At 37.4% G+C, this 18,664-nt stretch overlaps 1 protein-coding gene across 2 annotated transcripts; it reads left to right on the top strand.

The window, feature by feature from the left end:
* Positions 1-1,078: 1,078 nt before the first annotated feature.
* On the top strand, positions 1,079-14,723 carry LOC116267126 (zinc finger transcription factor YY1). Of its 2 annotated transcripts, none has more exons than XM_031648710.2 (6): positions 1,079-1,254; positions 4,430-4,488; positions 10,822-10,898; positions 11,228-11,317; positions 12,333-12,476; positions 14,010-14,723. In XM_031648710.2, the coding sequence occupies exons 1-6, from the start codon at positions 1,169-1,171 to the stop codon at positions 14,571-14,573; spliced, it is 1,020 nt and encodes a 339-aa protein (XP_031504570.1). In that variant the 5' UTR covers positions 1,079-1,168; the 3' UTR covers positions 14,574-14,723. The 2 variants fall into 2 exon arrangements, with proteins under 2 accessions (XP_031504570.1, XP_031504569.1); XM_031648709.2 differs by having other exon boundaries at positions 1,080-1,254; positions 10,822-11,021.
* The last annotated feature ends 3,941 nt before the right edge of the window (positions 14,724-18,664 follow it).

Consider the following 18,664-nt stretch of genomic DNA (forward strand, 5'->3'; position numbering starts at 1 on the left):
ATCAATATTGTGTTGTATCGATTTTGCTCTGTGATAAAGTGTAATGGCTGATATCCATCTTCATTTTCAACTAAAAAATGTTTTCAATACTTTACACGTGTTAGAACAAAAAGAACTTAAATGCTTATTGGCTATACATCATATGAGGTGAGCATAAGCCACTTGAAAAAGGGCCGAAACTGTTCTCCTTCCCCTGCCCCAAGGCTTACAGTTAATTACAGTTAAAACCCTTCCCTCATTCCCCTACCCCAAGGCTTAGAGTTACGTGGTCTTGGATGAGCTTATAGTACACCCGTCAACTAAAGTGTCGCACTGTCATTGTTTCCATTTCAGAAGAACCTAAACTGACCAATTTTGCTGTGTCCCTTGGGGCAGCAGTGTTGGAGTTTTAATGAAAGCCACTATTTACTTCTTAAAATCTTTATTAAAATCAAATTAAAATTTTTATAATGCTTAACAGTAAAATTTTAATTTCCAAAAGATCAAAGGAGCCATGCCCCCTGCAGGCCCTCGCTTGATTCCACCTCCAATATGATAACACTTTTTTGAAGTATTTTTAGACGCATGTCAAATACAACTGACCCTTGATAAGCATGAAATAAGGTAATTATAGCTCATTCAAGAGTTCCCATGGCTCTTCTTTCAAACAAGATCCGGTTTATGCATTAGAAGAAAACTTTGTGTTGGGAATAGAAGGGGCTTGGACTTGGTTCTTATGTGGACCTGGCATAGTAAGAATTTAATTGGATTTGGACTTGGATGTTTTGACCCCATTTAACTTAAGATTTAGTATCTACGTGGATTAGATTCTGATTCAAATTTGAACTGGCCAAAATACTATTAGTAATTGGATTTTACCAAACTCGACCAATCGGGTTCGGTGGTCATTCAATAAATCCGACCCGTTGACGTCAAACCCTTGCGGCTTGCCCTCCAGATTTCCCCAGGGAAAAGCCCTCCAGATTTCCCCATGGAAAGTTTTCCCTACGGCTTTCTTAGATGTTCTATTCCCACCTGGGGGAAAACCTTTCCTAGTAAACTGCAGCTCCCGAAAACTGGTTCTTATTGATTGCGGAAAAGGAGAACCGCGACTTGGACTCAACGAGAGAGAGGGAGAGAGAGAGAGAGAAGAGGGGAGGGAGGGAGAGAGAAAGAGAAAGGCGTCGGGATGGAGCCATTAGGGCAGTACCCTCTGGAGAGGCGCCCTATCTCTCTCCGTTCGGCCAAACCCGCAGTCAAATGGTTCAAGGAATGGTATTCTTCGTCCCCTTTTCCAATTGTTCTGTGGTGGTTTTGTTGATTAGTAGATTCGTGCAAGAATGAGTTTTCATGTTGTTGGCACGACCACAGCGTCGTCGTTTTATATGGTGTGCAAGTTCAATTGATCAGTTGGCGACCTTCCTACTTCCCTGGTTCATGTATCACTTTGTTCTGTATTGCTTTTTTCTTAGAGATTTTTACCCCTTGTGATTGCGTAGTTGGTATTCGGTTGCTTGTTGCGGAATGCTGATTCTTATGTTTCGTGCGTGTGCTGATTGATCTTGATTAGGATCGATGACAAAATGGATTTTCTGTATTTCTTATTCCTAGTTTGGCTAGGATTTTGATCTCTTGCATGTTAGTCGGCGAGTTTTTCTTCTCTTGCATCAGCTATTGAGTCCTGAATAAAGCATAATCTAATTGGCCAAGGAAATCGTTTGTTGTAACAACTTGTTTGTACTGGTGGAGGTACAGAATGTGGGAAGCTTTTTACTGTTATTGACCCTCATAACATAGACAGGGTTAGAGGCACTGGATGTGCTTCCTCTGCATTGTTGCTATTATGCTGGACATCACTTTTACTTAAGAGAAAAAGGATAGAGAAAATTGCTGGTTCTCTGAGAGGATCCTCACCTACCTTGCCTATGAACAATATGTGCTCCTAGCTTTCCTAAAGTTGAGTGTTTCAAAAGTATGAATATAACAGACAGGTAGACATCTTTTAGTTTATATTCCAAGGGTAGGAACAGCTTCCTTCCATTGCTATTGTTGACCCTTCATATCTCCTTAGGTTATCATTTTTACCACTCCTGTCATGCCGATGAATAAGAGCTTCATTAAACCTGATATGGGTCAGTCCTTATGCTGCTTGGATGCAGGTGTGACGATATGACACATAAGTATGCAAATATATATTAGTAGATTGTATATACGCATACAACAAACTTGCTAATTTGCCAACTAAAACTACTAATGAAACAAATTAATATGACAAAAAAAAGGAGCTCAGTGAACCTCTTTTTGAAAAGAGGCCTGCAGAGACATGTCGCAACTGTATCTTTAACTTGTGTTTACTATGGAGTATGGATGAAGCAACCCTGTGAGAGTGTCCATGTTACACAGGCATCTACTTTCAAACCTTCAACATCTGCTAGACAAGGTGCAACGTGCTAAAAAAATCCAATCAGGGCATAATGGAGATATATTGAAAAAAATCCTCAGAAGATAAGGTGCAATGGAGACTTATATGAAGATTAAACAAAATGTCTTATCGGCAGCCAACTCGATAAATTGAGGAGAGAATTATGGTGTTAGAAGCAACATAGAACAAAGGCAAGATCCAACCAACAATAGTGCGTAGAATGGAATCAGATAATTGTGCATGAATGAAAAATATATAAGGATTCCCTTAAAAAAATCACTTTCGTAGTAGAAGGGCTCAAGCTGGATGGATGAAGGTTAAGCATTATAATGTAAACTGCTATGCAAGTGCACAATTGCATCTTGAATAGTTAAAAGGAGGCACATGCACGTGGTCTCAAAAATTTGAAATAGTACCTAGACTGGCGCACTGAGGCCATACAAAATATATTATTCTCAATTTTTTTTTATTCTGAGGCTCATTTGTTTTGGTTTATTGGGATAGAGTTTCTGTCCAAAAGCACTTTCTCGCCTTCCCATTTTTTTTTGGTTCATATTTCTTTCTTTTTCATTTCTCTTGAATAAAGTAGGGCCGTAGTGTTGTCAGGTTATTTTTATAAGGTGGGAATGCTTTTAGTTACATAGCCTGTATTTGCGATTCACATGGTTATGTACTTTAAAGCATTATATTTGCCACATATATGGCTACTTTTTCAAAATATTTCACTAAAATGGGAAAATAAGGAAAAGCAACAAAAAGGAAAATGCGTGAATGCTTGATTTCAAAAGGGTGAATATACCCTTCGTTTTTCTATTTTGTTCATAAAAAATATGTTCAATATATTTTAAACTTTTTCTTGTAACAAAATCAGTGGAAACTCAGAATTCATAATTTTTCTGTTAATGTTTGTATTTATTATTATTATTTTTTAATTCCTGAGAAACTGAGAATGTCATGTGTGGCAATGCGCTAAACATCTGTTTGGCTGTTGAAAAAATTCTGATTGTTGTCTATGTAGGGATATCTAGCTCAAATTTACGGTTTAAGGTGTAGTACAGTATTAGAGAGATGGAGAGCTTCATGACCAAAAGAGTTAGTAAATACTTTGGCTATGACACAGTATACAATGGAGAATTCATATTGCCGAGTAGCCTTCTCTTGCAGTCTCTTTGTCTCTCATACATATGAATAGACATGTTGTACTGTGTGAAGTTAATGCCATTGTGGTGAGCATGTTCTGTAGCATTCCATTTCTCAGAGTAGTAGTTGAAACCATAGTCACTAATATTTGATGTCAGTAATTTCTCAGTGAAACTTGTCCCAGGAGTTTTTATCAAGAATTTCTTTTCTCAGGAAAATATGCAAATTTCATATGTTCTAAAAAATAAAAAATATCCAAATGGTAGAAAGATTGGTAGAAAGGTGATTGGATGAAACTTTCTTGCAAAAATATGAATAATCATGTGGAAAATTTTTGAAATAAAAAAAAAGAAACAAAAAATGCACTTGCTTAGAAATACTTCAAAAGGGACTTTTCTGAAAATCTTGTAAATATCTTAGGATAATGTTCTACATTTTTTGTTTCTGGTGATGTTTTATTTTTTGAAATATTATGATCTTTCTAATATCAGTAACTAGCGTTGAACTGGGTATCGTGATATTTTCAAAAGCCTGGAGATATTTGTTACTATGCTGGGTACTTAATCATGGGCAATACAAGTTTCCTTTTTCTTGCTCTTTTTCTAATAACAATTAAAGCTTTTAAAGTATGCAGCAACAGCAAGATATGTGATATGCAATACATTTTCTTGCCTGTCTGCCTGTTTCTATGTGTTGAATATGGGGCTTCTTGCTAGTCCCAAGACAAGTCACATATGTGGTTTTCTATTTAGAATAATGTAGTGTCAATGGGACTCTCAATATTGGTTCCAATCTCTAAGGGCTTATTAAAATTGCAAATGAGTTGTGTTTTCCTTTTTGTTTGGACAAGCTTTGGTTTCATTTGCTAATTTGTGTTTTATGTTCTAGGGTACCTCAAGAGACTGTCTTGTCTGGTGGGAAATGTTACCTGTTGAAGTGGGTCAACGGTATTGTTTCATAATTGTCTGGATTTTTCTGAACCAGCTGCACCATTCATTTTTCCTTCCTTTTTGGTCACAGTTATGTTGTATTTTTAGATCTCATTAGTTGTTTGAGAAGGCCGGATACGAAGTGTGAATTTTGCTACAAAACTTCCTTTCAAGAAAAAGTAGACCTTTTATCAGTTTATGATGTGGATATGTCTACTGCATGCTTGATAGGCTAGCCAAAGTATGGTTCTAGAACATGGTTAAGCAGGCCTTAAAATGCATTTTCTTGAACGTGTGAACTATTTCAACCGTGCAGTACATTCATTTGTAGCTTGAACTTGATAATTATATTGGTGCCGACTAGTTATACCTTTTTCCTGCCACTTATTTTGTATTCAAATATTCATCTCAAAATTTTCACCTTTTATTCTTTTAAAAATGCCTTAAGGACTAAGGGGGAATGACTATGGTAAAGAAAAGGTTGACATACAAACATGGAGCTTTGTGTGCTTTTATGTAACACAAGGTGGTACCGCCCTTGCTACAGATCATGCTGAATGCACAAGAAAAACAAGAAGAAAGGAAGGAATTTTATGCATTTTCCTTTGAACATGAATTTCCAATTCAATGGACATCAGGAACTCTTATTTATTGCCCAAGAATACTAATCAACATGAAATGAGCAAGGAAATAGATGCAACACACCAAACAACTCATGATAGCACCGTAGGGGAGCGTCTGCTGCAATGTCATATAGATGCATGTAAGGAGTGTGGGTGTAGGGCCAGATGGGGGTGCTATGTGTAATTTTGAAAAGCTGAGCGCAGTTGTTTTCATCCACCTGTGGGATCCACAGCCTGCCTCCCTCTAAGCAATGGCACAAGGCACATAAAGTGGAACACATACTTTACTTCCCTTGCCCCCCCATCTCTCTCTCTCTCTGTGTGTGTGTGTGTGTGTGTTATACTGTCTTACACACACACACACAAAAAAAAAAAAAAAAGGAAGAAGCTGAACCATATGGATGCAACCTCCATGGTTGCAAACCATTGAATAAAGAGAATAATCATGTTGTTTTTTAATGTATAAATATGATTTTGAAGGCTGGGAATATGTTGTTTTTCTATCATTATAGAATAAGATTTGCATATTGGAAAAGCATGTTCTTTTTGGTTCTTAGGTTTCCAAACATGAAACATCACATTTGTCTGGTTAATTTTGTAAAAAAAAATATTTATGACTGAGATGTTTAGCTAGAGTTCATTGCACTCTAAATAATACATAATATTTCCTCGTATGTGTTTGCATGTGTGTATATAATATATGGGAAACAGATTTTAACTACTGCTAAAATGACACATCATATTGCTTTCTTTACCTCTCTCTTCATTTAATGCACTCTCTTTAGCATTTAATGAAGAGATATATAGGTGTGTTATGCTTGCATTAGTCAGAATTTAGTTTATATATATATATATATCAAATAGAGAGAGAGAGAGTTGTGCCCAATTGATCCATGTCAAATGTATGTTATTTATTAAAGCTGTCCATCTCAAATACATGGATGGTGAGATTTCTTTCCTGTTTGACTCATATTTAGTGAATTCTTTGTATGTATGTGTATAATGTAGTCACAAAAAACTTTCTCGCATTTTAAATGGTGAGGTTTTTCTTTGGTATAATATGGTGAGTTTGAAAAAACCGGGAAAAGTATAGGAAAAAAATGTAAATTTTTAAAATTATAAAAACCAAAAATGAAAAAATAAAATATGTGAGAAACTAATAACCCAAACATCAAAAAATAAGTAGCTTTGCAGTAAGTAGAAATTAGAAAATGACAAAAAATAGTTTGGTATTAAAAAAACATGAAAAAAATGAATAAAATGAGAAAAGGAAAAAAATGTGAAAGAAACATGTTTCTTTCCCTTTTTCATTTTAACATTTTTTTCAAAAAAACAGCATTTTTTAATTTTTTAAATGGCTAATTTATTTATTACATTTTTTTTCACTTTTTTTCCCCAAAAAAAAGTGTTTCTTGACATAAAGAGAGAGACAGACCCAGTTGTCTGGGTTGTCCCAGCATGGGTTGTTAGTAACTAATATACATACATATGTACAATGTACAAATACATGCATACACACACACACATATATATATATATATAGGCACAAAAAATACATTTTTTTGGAAAGAAAATTCGTATAAAATGCGAGAAGTATGTCATCCGTTTAAAAGTAAAAAAGTTTTTTTTTTTAAAAAAGAACACCAAAATGAGAAAAAACAATTAGGCATTGTTTTCACTTTTTTTTTTTATTTTCAAACTACTTTTTTTCATTTATTAATTTTTATTTGTTGCTTGTCTACTATTTTTTGATGTTTGTGTTATTAATTTCTCACTTATTTTAAATTTTCCCTTATTTTTAGGATATTTTAAAATTTTAAAAAATTTCCCGTATACTTCCCTTGTTATCCAAGCTCGTAGTATTATACCTGAGAAAAACATCATCAATTAAAATGCAAAAACGTTTTTTTGTGACTATTGTATATAATATGTGTATATGCATGCATGTATTGAATCTTATGTATATACATTGTTGATTGACTGCACATGTCATAATTGACGATAAATTTGGTAAGTAGAAGCAGCATTGGCACCAGCACCAGCACCTATGTCACATAGGTATGGTTATAGGTGCTGGTATGGGTACTGGTACGGAGCATTTTAAAAAAGCTTTGGTACAGGCCCATGGGGACATCATTATATATAACACACACACACACACACACACACACACACACACACTTATATATATACATAGATAACAAAAAATAAGATTTTAGACAAACAGAACAACACATTAATGATTCAAAATTTATAAATTCAAGCTTATAGTTTTGTCTAGGAAGTCAAAATTATAACAATATATGAAGCTTCAGGCTAGGCATATGCAGTGTAAATTTGTAATTTTTATGCTTTACATAATATGAAACAAGCTACGGATAGTTGGATATACATTAATACCCAACTAAGAAAAAACAATCTTTGGACAGTCTTGGACAGTCAAGTTTGGGTGAGTCCAAAAATGGAGCGGTTTAGCCTTGGGTACGTGGACCATACCTGGTACAGCCTTGGCCGTAGCGGCCATATTGGTATCATACCGGTTCAGTGTGGGTACTGCTCCATTTGAGCAGTACCTATCTGACATTAATGGGACAGTACCCGTGTGACATAAACCAGCACCAAGTGTGGCTGTGACATGGGTGTCGCTACCTCCTTAAAGAGCCAATGTTACATACATAAACCAGATGGGGGCTGTTAGTGGTTGTGGATCCCTACCATCAGCCATTTATAGTGTTTGCTTGGCTAGCCCAGTCAGCTAGAGAACCTGAACTTTGCTTGGCTGCTGCAAATTTTTGGTAACACTTGGCTTAGGTAAGAATTTTGGAGTTGGCTGAGAGGTTGAGGTGGCTGAGAGTCAACTTCAACCCATGAATACTTCAATGGAGGAAGTCCCTACCAACTAGTCAAGAATGCTTTTGGAGCAGTCCAACATCTTGCTGGGCCTTAAAACTGGTGTGGAGGTTCCAATATGATGGATAAAGAACCTCAGAAAGCCCAGGCCTGAGTTTCTCACTGTTTGGAACTGGATGGCCAAATACCAAAATATGAGGTACCATAGCCTAAGCAGGACTCGCTGCACCAGAATTGAAGATGGCCCTGCTTCACAAGCAAGGTTAGGTGACAAAGACTTACCTTAAACCATAGCTACGAATATCACGATATTTTCAAAAATATCGCGATTAACAAAAAAAATGAAGGAAATGAAAAAAAGGAAAATATCGGGTATATTTTGAAAAAACATAAAAATCAATTTATTGTGATTTTATCACGATTTTTTCATTCATTTTTCATTCATTTTTCTGTTTTTATTTTTTTCAACTTTTCTTTCATTGTTTTCTTTCCTCTTGTTTTAGATATGTAATGTGTCCTCCTACATGCAATACAATACTTATTACTTTGTCATCTTTATCATTTTAATTTTTAACTAGATGTTTTTTTGTCTTCTTATTAGTTTTTCATTTCTTCTACTTTTTACCTAACATTTTGATTTTTTTAAAAAATTGAGATTTCTCGAAAAAACAGCTTTGCCAAAAAATACCCAAGAAAACATCGCTAATAAAAACTCGAGAATGATATTTGTGGCTAATGCCTTAGACTCAGTCAATCACACACTATGTCACATAGGTACGGGTATGGGTACGGCGTTTTCGCCAATCTTGGTACGGCAGTATGACGATAATTATATGTTTTTAATTCTAAAAAACAAAATTGATATCATCACATCATTAAGACAATGTTCTTTCCATAGTTCCTACATATAATCTCATAAAAAAAACATAAACAAACCAAGACAATGTTTTTTTTGTGGTTTGGATCGGTTCTGACCTAGAACCGATCCAAACTTTCCCAGTCGCGGTACCGGTACGGGTATGTGGGCTAGCCCACGTACCACTGTGACTTAGATCACACACAGATAATCAAAGCAGGTGTGCGCATGGTGCTTGTCACACCAGAAGGAGGCATACTTCATGTGACTTGAGACAGCCTTGGACCAACAATGAATAGGAATGGAGCAGCAATAGCTCTTATATGAACTACTGGGGTGATCGTATAAGAGCTAAGTCAGTATTAACAAAAATATGAGTAAGTTCTGTTGGCCTCTGTCACTCTAAGAGTCTCTTCATTTTTTCCCATGGCCCCATGGCATCGCCACTCTCCTTAGCCTCTATCAGTTGCTTATAATCCCTTGTATTCTCTTCCTTGATCGCTCGGTTGGTGCTGCCTTCATTGGATGGTGCTTGGGTTTTGGACTTTTCTTTTCTTTTCTTTCTTTCCTTTTTTTTTTAGGTTGTGATTATTCAAGGCTTGCAGGTTTGAATCTTTTCCCTGCCTAAGAAGGAAGCAAAGCTCCAACTTTAGACTGCTGCTTCATTTTCATGCTCTGAGTCAATGTCATTAGTGCTGACTCTGACATTAACCCAAAATGATGGAAAGGTCAGGATTTTTTTTAAAGGTCAGGACTAATGAGAATTGTATGTTATTAGTATTCACTATACCAAAAAGATGCCATTAGTGCTGACCATACCACAAATTGTATGTCATTTTCCATCAAACAAATTGTATGCCGTTAGTACTTTTTCAAGAAAAGTGATGGAAATGTTATGGAAAAGTCAGGACGAATGACAATTGTATGTCATTAGTACTTTTAAAGGAAAAGACAAAACAAAATAGCAATTGTATGTCATTAGTGCTGACTGACTCTGACATTAACCTAAAATGATGGAAAGGTCAGGATTCTTTTTAAAGGTCAGGACTAATGAGAATTGTATGTCATTAGTATTCACTATACCAAAAAGACGCCATTAGTGCTGACCATACCACAAATTGTATGCCATTAGTGTTGACCATACAACAAATTGTATGCCATTATATGGAGGACTATTTTTAACTAAAGGGTCAAATTGTCAATATTAATTATGAAAAATGGGCAAGTATGGAGCTAGGTCCAGGTTGAACTTGGGCAGCACAGTGTTTGGGTTCGAATCAGTTATAATAATTAATTAATTATATTAGCAAAATGTGCTTGTCCTTGCATCAGTCCACTGATATATGTGTGTAGGTGGTTCTTGATTAGTTAAAGTTCATGTGATTTCATGGTACTCAAGTATTAGAGAAAAGTAGTAGGGGAAATGGTTGAAGCAGAAAGAATTATCATCTATGGAAGCTATCTCATAAACTTGCATCTTTGAGGTGCTGCATTTCTCCTTCAATTCTTCATTTTGAAGTTCCCTAGGGTCCTTATTATGAAAGTTCTGGTGACATTAGGCCTCAACTCCACTCTCTTGAACGAGTTCTATCAAATGTATGACGTATGAGCACTTTTCTTTTAAAAGGTAAGTGTATCTAATAATTAAACGTTAGTTTAGTGATTATTTCCTAGAGGCATACCTGGTCAGTGCCATGGTACATCAATTTAAATAGGCTCCATTAGTTTATTTCATGGTGTTGCACTGATGATCTGTTCTTTGTATAAGCAGTATACAGCTGACATTTGCTGTTTCTGCTTCCCATGTAGCTGATGACTATAATACCAGTATTATAATCTTGAAGAACTTGTGCATTAACAGCCAACCACATGATATGTGCATGAAAACAAATGTTCTTGAATAACTGTCCTCTTTGTTTTTTTCCTTTTCCTGCTTTTCCATTGTCATCTTCTTCATCATCGTCTTTCTCATCTTTTTCTTTTTTGAATCTTATCCTCTTATTTTTCTTTCTTGATCTATAGAGGAGACATTAAGGGCACTTAAAGAAAAGCAAAAGGAGACAGAACCAGCAGAAACAGAACCAGAACCTACTACTGAGGTTCTTTTCCTTTGCAGCTATGAAGGTTGTGGGAAGACATTCGTGGATGCTGGGGCATTGAGAAAACATTCTCACATCCACGGGGAAAGGCAGTATGTTTGTCACTATGAAGGTTGTGGAAGGGTAAACCCTTGTCCAAAGGCTTTACTATAGAGTGTTCAAGGAAGATTTCAAATCTTTCTTGGATTGACAAGGCAACACTTTTCATAATGCTACAAACTAGCTGGTTTACCCATGTTGTAGGCTAGCGTGTGTTAGCATAAAAATAGGCATTGTGTAGTTTTGATTTTTTGTATTTGCATTTTTCAAGATGGTTTATATTTCTACAGAAATTTCTGGACAGTTCCAAGCTTAAAAGGCATTTCCTCATTCATACTGGAGAGAGGCATTTCATCTGCACTTATGAAGGTTGTGGTAAGGTGATCACCTTTCCTTTCTCTTTGATGTTCTGGCCAGTCACCTGGTGTTCCTTTCTGCTTGTGGTGTCTTCCATGTTCTTAGTTATTGTGACATTTGTCTCTTGTTAGTGACTGCCCAGAAACCAGAGAGAGAGAGAGAGAGAGAGAGAGAGAGAGAGAGAGAGAGATGTTCCCAGCAAGATACATGCTGGAAGTACTGGCCAACTGTTAGAACAAAAATGTAAAAAGGAAACTTAAAATGCGCAAGAGTAAAAATATCAGAAAATGTCCCAGGAGCAAGCTTGCCAGTAACCAGAAGAAGCATTGATACTAGATACCCTTGCACTTGCAGGAACTGCACAATGAATGACAAAGTTTCATTTTCTTCAAAGTTCAAAACAAGTACAGCTGAAGTTGGATCTAGTTTAGGTCCGCTATCTATATGTGTCATGGTAACAGCGTGTTAGTAGCTTAGGCTGATGGCTCAATTTCTATTTGTCTTTTTGTCTTGGAACATCAGCATCTAATTAATATACCTGCATGCTGAATTGCAGATTGTCCAACTCAAGCACTTGAAGTATCGTGTATCCTGGATGTGCTCATGCTCAATATATGAAGTCCATTCACCTTGATTTTATTTCTTAGTGAAATACCCTTCCCCATATTATTCTACTCCAGTATCCATGTACCTGTCTGAAATACAATGGCAAGATTATGCTTATCTTGTAAAAAAAGTTGGTCAAAAGTCTAGTAAATATATCTGTTGTCTATGTTTATGGTATTATTTAATGGAATCTTCTAGTTTTTGATTGATTATACTATCAAAAAATTGGTCGAAGTTCTAATAAATATGTCTGTAAATGAAATCATTTTAAAATCTTGAGTGAAATTCTCATGTACTTGTGCATTCAATATTTCTCATTCCTTCATATATGGGTAGAGGGAGAAAAAAATTAAATAATTAGGTTCTATTTGTGGTATTATCTAACATAATCTTCTATTTCTTGATTGGTTAATGATTTTGCCTATGGTGCAGGCTTTCTCCTTGGATTTCAACTTGAGGGCACATATGAAGACACATTCACATGAGAACTATCATGTCTGCCCCTACAAAGAATGTGGGAAGAGATATGCTCATGAGTATAAACTAAAAGCACATATCAAATCACACCATGAGAAGGTAAGCATGGTGTTAGGTTCAACAACATGTGCTATAAACTTATTAATATCTTGTTAGTTGTTTGACATAGTTTTACATTGTTACTAATTTATTTTCTATTGGTGTCAATCCTGGTGCTTGTGGATAATACTCAAATTCTTTCCCACTAGGTTTCGTTACAAGTTAAATAATAGTCTGTAGGTTAGACTTGCTAAGCAGTATGGACGTTAGTTACCAAAGCCTTGCAGTCTGTTTCTGGTACTTGTTTGGAAATGAATTTCTGATGTGCATTATTGCTGGTAACTGGGGCACACTATGTATAGTTACGAATTTTACTTGGGATGCCTGTATATGCGTGTCTATGGAGAGTTACTATAGGCTTGTCACAGATTCACAAATATAGATGACTTGAATTTTTTAGTTTTTTAATTGCCAAAAGAGCGTAAGCTGTTTTTAAATGGAAAATATCATCAGAAATGTATTTCTCGTGATAATCTCCACATATTCCCCCACTTCACCTTCTTTTATGTATCTTCAGTATATATCTCCATTTATTTGTTTATTTTAAAATTTTAAAAGCTATTCTTATCAGCGTATCTGTAAGAAAATTGGTATAGAACGTTTAATTTCATTAATATTTATACTGTAAAATACTTTTTTCAACCTTCATAATGGATGTGGTCGAGGGACTTGAAGCATCCCCTCCCTAAAATGATACGAGATCCTTAGTGTATTCTGCAAAGTGGATTCAAACTTTTTCAGAAAGATTACGAATGGTCCAACATAAGCTTGTCATTCTGAATTGGCCATAGTTGTGCTTGGCTTATTGGATCAAGAGAGCCACAGCCTTAATAAGCAGCGCCTAGGCTTCTTGAGGAAACTTGGTTTGTTTAGCAATCTAAGTTGGAAAAAAATTTCACAGGTTTCTGGTGTTGACTTGAGGTAAAGTTAGTGGATTTCCCATTGGATCATCTTAACATGTATTGATGTTTTTGGTAATGTCTAGGCGAGAGAGGAAAAGTGGCTTTTTTTGTTTTTGAGTAGTTTTAATTTCAAAGAAATGCATGTGGCAAAAGTTATTCTGCTATCATCTGTTTAGACAAACCAAGTGACTGCAAACCGTCATTTTTTATTTATTGAACTATGAATTGACACGAGACATAGGCACACACGCTAGAAAGTCATACCTGAAATAAAAAATTCAACATGCATTTTGTAGAGAGGGACCTCTAGAATGGTGTGTGATCCATGCAGCAGGTCTATTTTATGTATGTTAAGGAGGTATAACTATTAATTACTGGAAGCTGTAAAAGCAAGCACGGTAGCACAGGCATGTACACCTAGACACACACACGAACAGACTGATGCACACACAAAGTTTTCTGATTGAATGCCTATTATTTGTGGCTTCATGGTTGAAAATATGTACTGTGCTAGCTTCAATAACCTGTTCAAGTAGAGTAATTACACTAATAGCACCTTCTAGAGGACACTAAGATGGGGGCTTCCTGTCTGAATCTGCTTGCTATTCTGAATCTCCTCACTGTTCTTCAGAATATGACAGCAGAAGCAAAACACAGCGTGCAGATGGAAAAGCTACATTGTACCCCAAAACCTCCCGCTGCAGTGTATGGTTCTGCTTCATCAGACCGTCCTTATGCATGCCCTTATGAAGGCTGTGGGAAATCCTATATCCATGAGTACAAATTGAATCTGCATCTTAGAAGAGAACATCCTGGACATAATGCAGAAGAAAATGGGAAGCATGCAGCACATGACATGGACAATGAGATGGATGAAGCCAGTGATCAGGATGCTTATGCATCAAAGAGTGGCAGCATGAAGGATGTGAAGCGGAGTAAGCCTAATCTAACTTCAAGGATGCCACCTGCTAAGATGAACCAAAGAAAAAGATCGGCGTCATCCACGCCACCAACCGTCCCAATATCCACCACACCTATGAACTCGAGCAGAAGAGTGAAGCAACAGTGGGCAACCAAAGATGTTTATGAAGAAGACAGTGAAGAGACTGAAGAAGACCGTGAAAACGCAGAAGAGGATCGGTGGCCATATCCAGAAACAAATGAAGACTCTGAAGAAACAGAATACGAGGACTAACCCCATAATGGGATAGTCCTAGTCTTCTTCTCTTTTCCAACGATTAAACAGAAATAGCAAATAATGCATGTGAAACATGGTCCGATAGTTTTTTCTTGTTGGAAATCAGATTTTATCTTGATTCAAAAGTCTTTCACAGGTATATATATATATATATATATATATATAAAACAAGGCCATCCATGTGCTTCATCAGATCGACATTTTTGTTTGGATGGATGAGTGAATTAAAAGATATGTAAAAAACATTATTAAAATAAAAAAAAAGACTAACTTAATATATACTTCTCACCAAATGACTTTAGAGATTATATATAAAAGGTTAGATTGCAGAAAAAACACTTTAATAATTAATTTGAATAGTCCTCATTTTTTTCTCTTTACCCAAGTAGTTTGGTTTTTACCAACTCCCATGAGTTTTCAGTTGACATCTTGGAACATCAATTGAAGGTCAACCATGTTTTTGATGGATGGTCTCCATTTAAGCAGTTTTTCTTATATTTTTATTTTATCGAAACGTTTCTCCCCACCGCCTTCCTTACCCTTCTCCGCCGTCAGGGGGGTGTGGGTGGAGAGGATTTTCCCCATTCCCTTCCTCCCACGACAGAAGGTGGGGAGGATGGGGGAAGGAGGATTCCCTTCTGTGCCATCGGACGGCAGCGCCCCCTCTCACATTCTCCCACCTTCTGTCATAGGGAGGATGATCCACCTTCCCCCATGTGCTTAGGCCAGTTCATTTGACATCTCAAAATGTTAACTGAAACTTACAGTGAGGATTCAGTCACCATATATATATATATATGAATGGCCTTAGTACTGATTGCGTTTTGCAAGTGTCAAATGCAGTTTTTGGTTATCTCATAAAAAGATTGAATCCATCAACCAATTGTAACATGCTCTTTGGATGTGCATCGCTGTACGAAATGAATTGAGACTGCGTTATATACAAAATGTGATCAGTAACATTTTCGTCTAAGTATATAGTAGGGCCTATGATGTACCATTTCCAGGCTAAAGAAGTAATGCACGTGAGCATAACAGCAACTAACGAGATTCCAAACACTGGCCCCTAGTTGTGTTTATTCATTTCATGTAAAATCAGGTTTTTGGTCACTTCCAACTCTACATATGCATCTGAATTATGTAAGCCTTAAAAAAAAGGAAGAAAAATTTTGCTCAAATGTTCCTTTCACTTAAATACAGGTGCACGGTTACTTCAGGGATAACTTATCGTGGATGATAAGTGATGCAAGGCAAGGAATTCTACTTAGATAACTCATTTAGGTTTTTAAACACTTTCCGATGATTTTCAGTCTCATAAAGTTATACCATTTACACATGCAGCAGAGTCTGAAACTTTTTTACCAATGGAACTAGGCCTGGGCATCAGGATGAACTGGGCAGGCCCACCATTTTGGTCTCCTTTAACAACCCAACCTTGGACCGGGCCGGCCCGACTATTAACAGGCCGGGCTGGGCTAGGTAAACCATGTTTGAGGCCCAGCCCAACCCATTTTTAACCGTTACACGGACTGGGTAGGGCCGGGCTGTGCCGGGTCGGGTTAGGATTTGGCCCCTCGTCCCTTGGCCTGGTTCCAACATAATCACATGGTTTGTCAACTCTCACCATATCACATTTAAGTAGCTAACTATGAGTTAAGCTGACTCACCACACCATATCAGTTCAATGACAAACAATTAACAAATCCAAATGATGACCAATTCAAATTTTAAATTTGACCATCACAAGCCTACAACATTTTTCTTTACACAGGAAGATTTAAAACCAATATTCTTAATTACAACCAATACTCTTAAATATTATCACACACTCTGAACATCTTTCACTTGGTTACAAATAATAACATAAACAAGACCATAAAGGAGAAGAGAGTCACAAACTACCATTAATGGAAGAAATGACTTTTAATTCAATAATTTTTTGTTATTGAGGTATAAGGAGTGCATAGACATAAACAAGACCATAAAGGAGAATAGAGTCACAGACTACCATGAATGGAAGAAATGACTTCTAATTCAGTAATTTTTTGTTATTGATGTATAAGGACTGCACAAAGGAGTTGGAGGAGAAGAAAATAGTGCAACAATATGAAGCCCAAAAGCAGAAGAGAAGAAAGTTATAATGGGCATCACAATTCATAGGTAGAGTTAGAGCTAAATGTACAAACCAAATCATTTCCCTGATTTAGAACCACAAATTTAATATCCAAAAGTTTATATTTCAAGAGTTTTGCATCAACATTCCATGTTATCATAAGTTTATTTGCGACTCTGCACCACGATATTACCTGCAAAAAGTTTCAATAGTTAGTTCACAAATTACATAAATAGAATGCTAAACACTACATATTGAAAAAAAAAAAAACCATGATAATCATGCATTGGATCAACATTCTTTATCAAATTTTGCTTCACATCATGAGAACTGTAACACATATTAATTTAAGCACATGACTATGTTTGTCACGGGCCGACTCCTTCGGACTGCGCAGCACGGCAAACTCTTGCCAGTAAGCCGCAAGCCTTCGCCTCGTTCAAGTGGGCGCAGATCACTTGAACGCTTTCTCGAAAACAAAGGACACAAATTTGCACAAAGAGTGTGGAAAGAAAACTCACAATATATTTCACTTCAGAGAGAAGAGTACATCACGAGGGAAAGCAAGTAAGCTATCACACTTTACTTACAAGGATGGCTGAAGCCACTTACAGAATTCTCATGCCGACCATACAAAACAAGGAATCCCAATATCACACTTAGGGAGCCGTTTTGGGAGGGTACTCCGACATAGGTGAACAAACTAGCTTACACCAAGACTCAACATAAGCAAAGCAAATACAGCAAAAGCAAAGGACTGTACAAACTCTAGACGTAGGGGAACAGGCTCCCCCCTTCAAATCAAGCGCCGGCCTCGGCGCTAACAGCTTCATGGTATGTCTGGACTTCTTCTGGATGACTTCGCTTGAAGCGGAAGGCATACTCCCATGTTGGCTGATCATCATCTACCCACTTGACCAAGTATCGCTTCGGTTCACCAAGATAGTTCACTTTGTGTCGAAGGATTTGGTCCAACTGACGGTCACTGGCAGGCCGGGTAGAGGGAGCACGCTGCAAAATCGGTTTTCTCCAGGGCTGGCTTCTCTCCGGGTCTTCAGTATCGGCATAGAAGGGCTTGAGGTTGCAGACGTGAAACACTGAATGCACCTTGAAGTCTGGCGGCAGATCTAATTTGTATGCCAGCTTCCCAATTCTTTTGACCACAGTGAATGACCCTTCATACTTTCTGATCAACGCTCGGTGTCTCCCATGGAAGATGCCCGAGCGGTCTGGGTAAAGCTTGACAAGAACTTGGTCTCCCACTCGAAACTCAGCAGGTCTCCGATTCTTGTCAGCCCACTTCTTCATCTTCTTGGCGGCCTTGTGCAAGAACGCCTTATCTATCTCCGTCTGTTCCTGTCAGTCTCTGACAAACTGGTAGGTGAAGCTGGGTCTTCCCTTCTCTTGGGCTGCAACTGTGTGAGGCATAAACGGCTGCTGCCCGGTGGTTACTTCGAAGGGGCTGTGGCCTAAAGACTCGCTCTTCTGCAAGTTGTAACAAAATTGGGCCACATCGAGCAGCTTTACCCAGTTCTTCTGGTTGGCGCTGACAAAGTGACGCAGGTACTGTTCCAACAAAACATTGATGCGTTCGGTCTGGCCATCAGTCTGAGGGTGGAAGCTTGTGGAAAACAGTAAGTCTGAGCCTAGCAACCGAAACACTTCACGCCAAAACTTGCCCGTGAAGCGAGCATCGCGATCACTCAAAATACTCTTCGGCACACCCCAGTGCTTAACAATGTTATTCACAAACATCTCCGCCATCTTCTCTGTTGGACTCTCCTTTGTGGTTGGGATGAACGTGGCATACTTAGAAAACCTATCCACAACAACAAAGATAGAGCTGTAGCCATCAACTCGGGGTAAACTCACAATGAAGTCCATGGAGATGCTTTCCCACGGACGTTCTGGAATAGGAATAGGCTCGAGCAGGCCGGCAGGCTTCTGATTAGTCCCTTTGTCCTGCTGGCAGACG

Source organism: Nymphaea colorata, chromosome 13 (genome assembly GCF_008831285.2).
Source record: "Nymphaea colorata isolate Beijing-Zhang1983 chromosome 13, ASM883128v2, whole genome shotgun sequence".
Taxonomy (NCBI): Eukaryota; Viridiplantae; Streptophyta; class Magnoliopsida; order Nymphaeales; family Nymphaeaceae; genus Nymphaea; species Nymphaea colorata.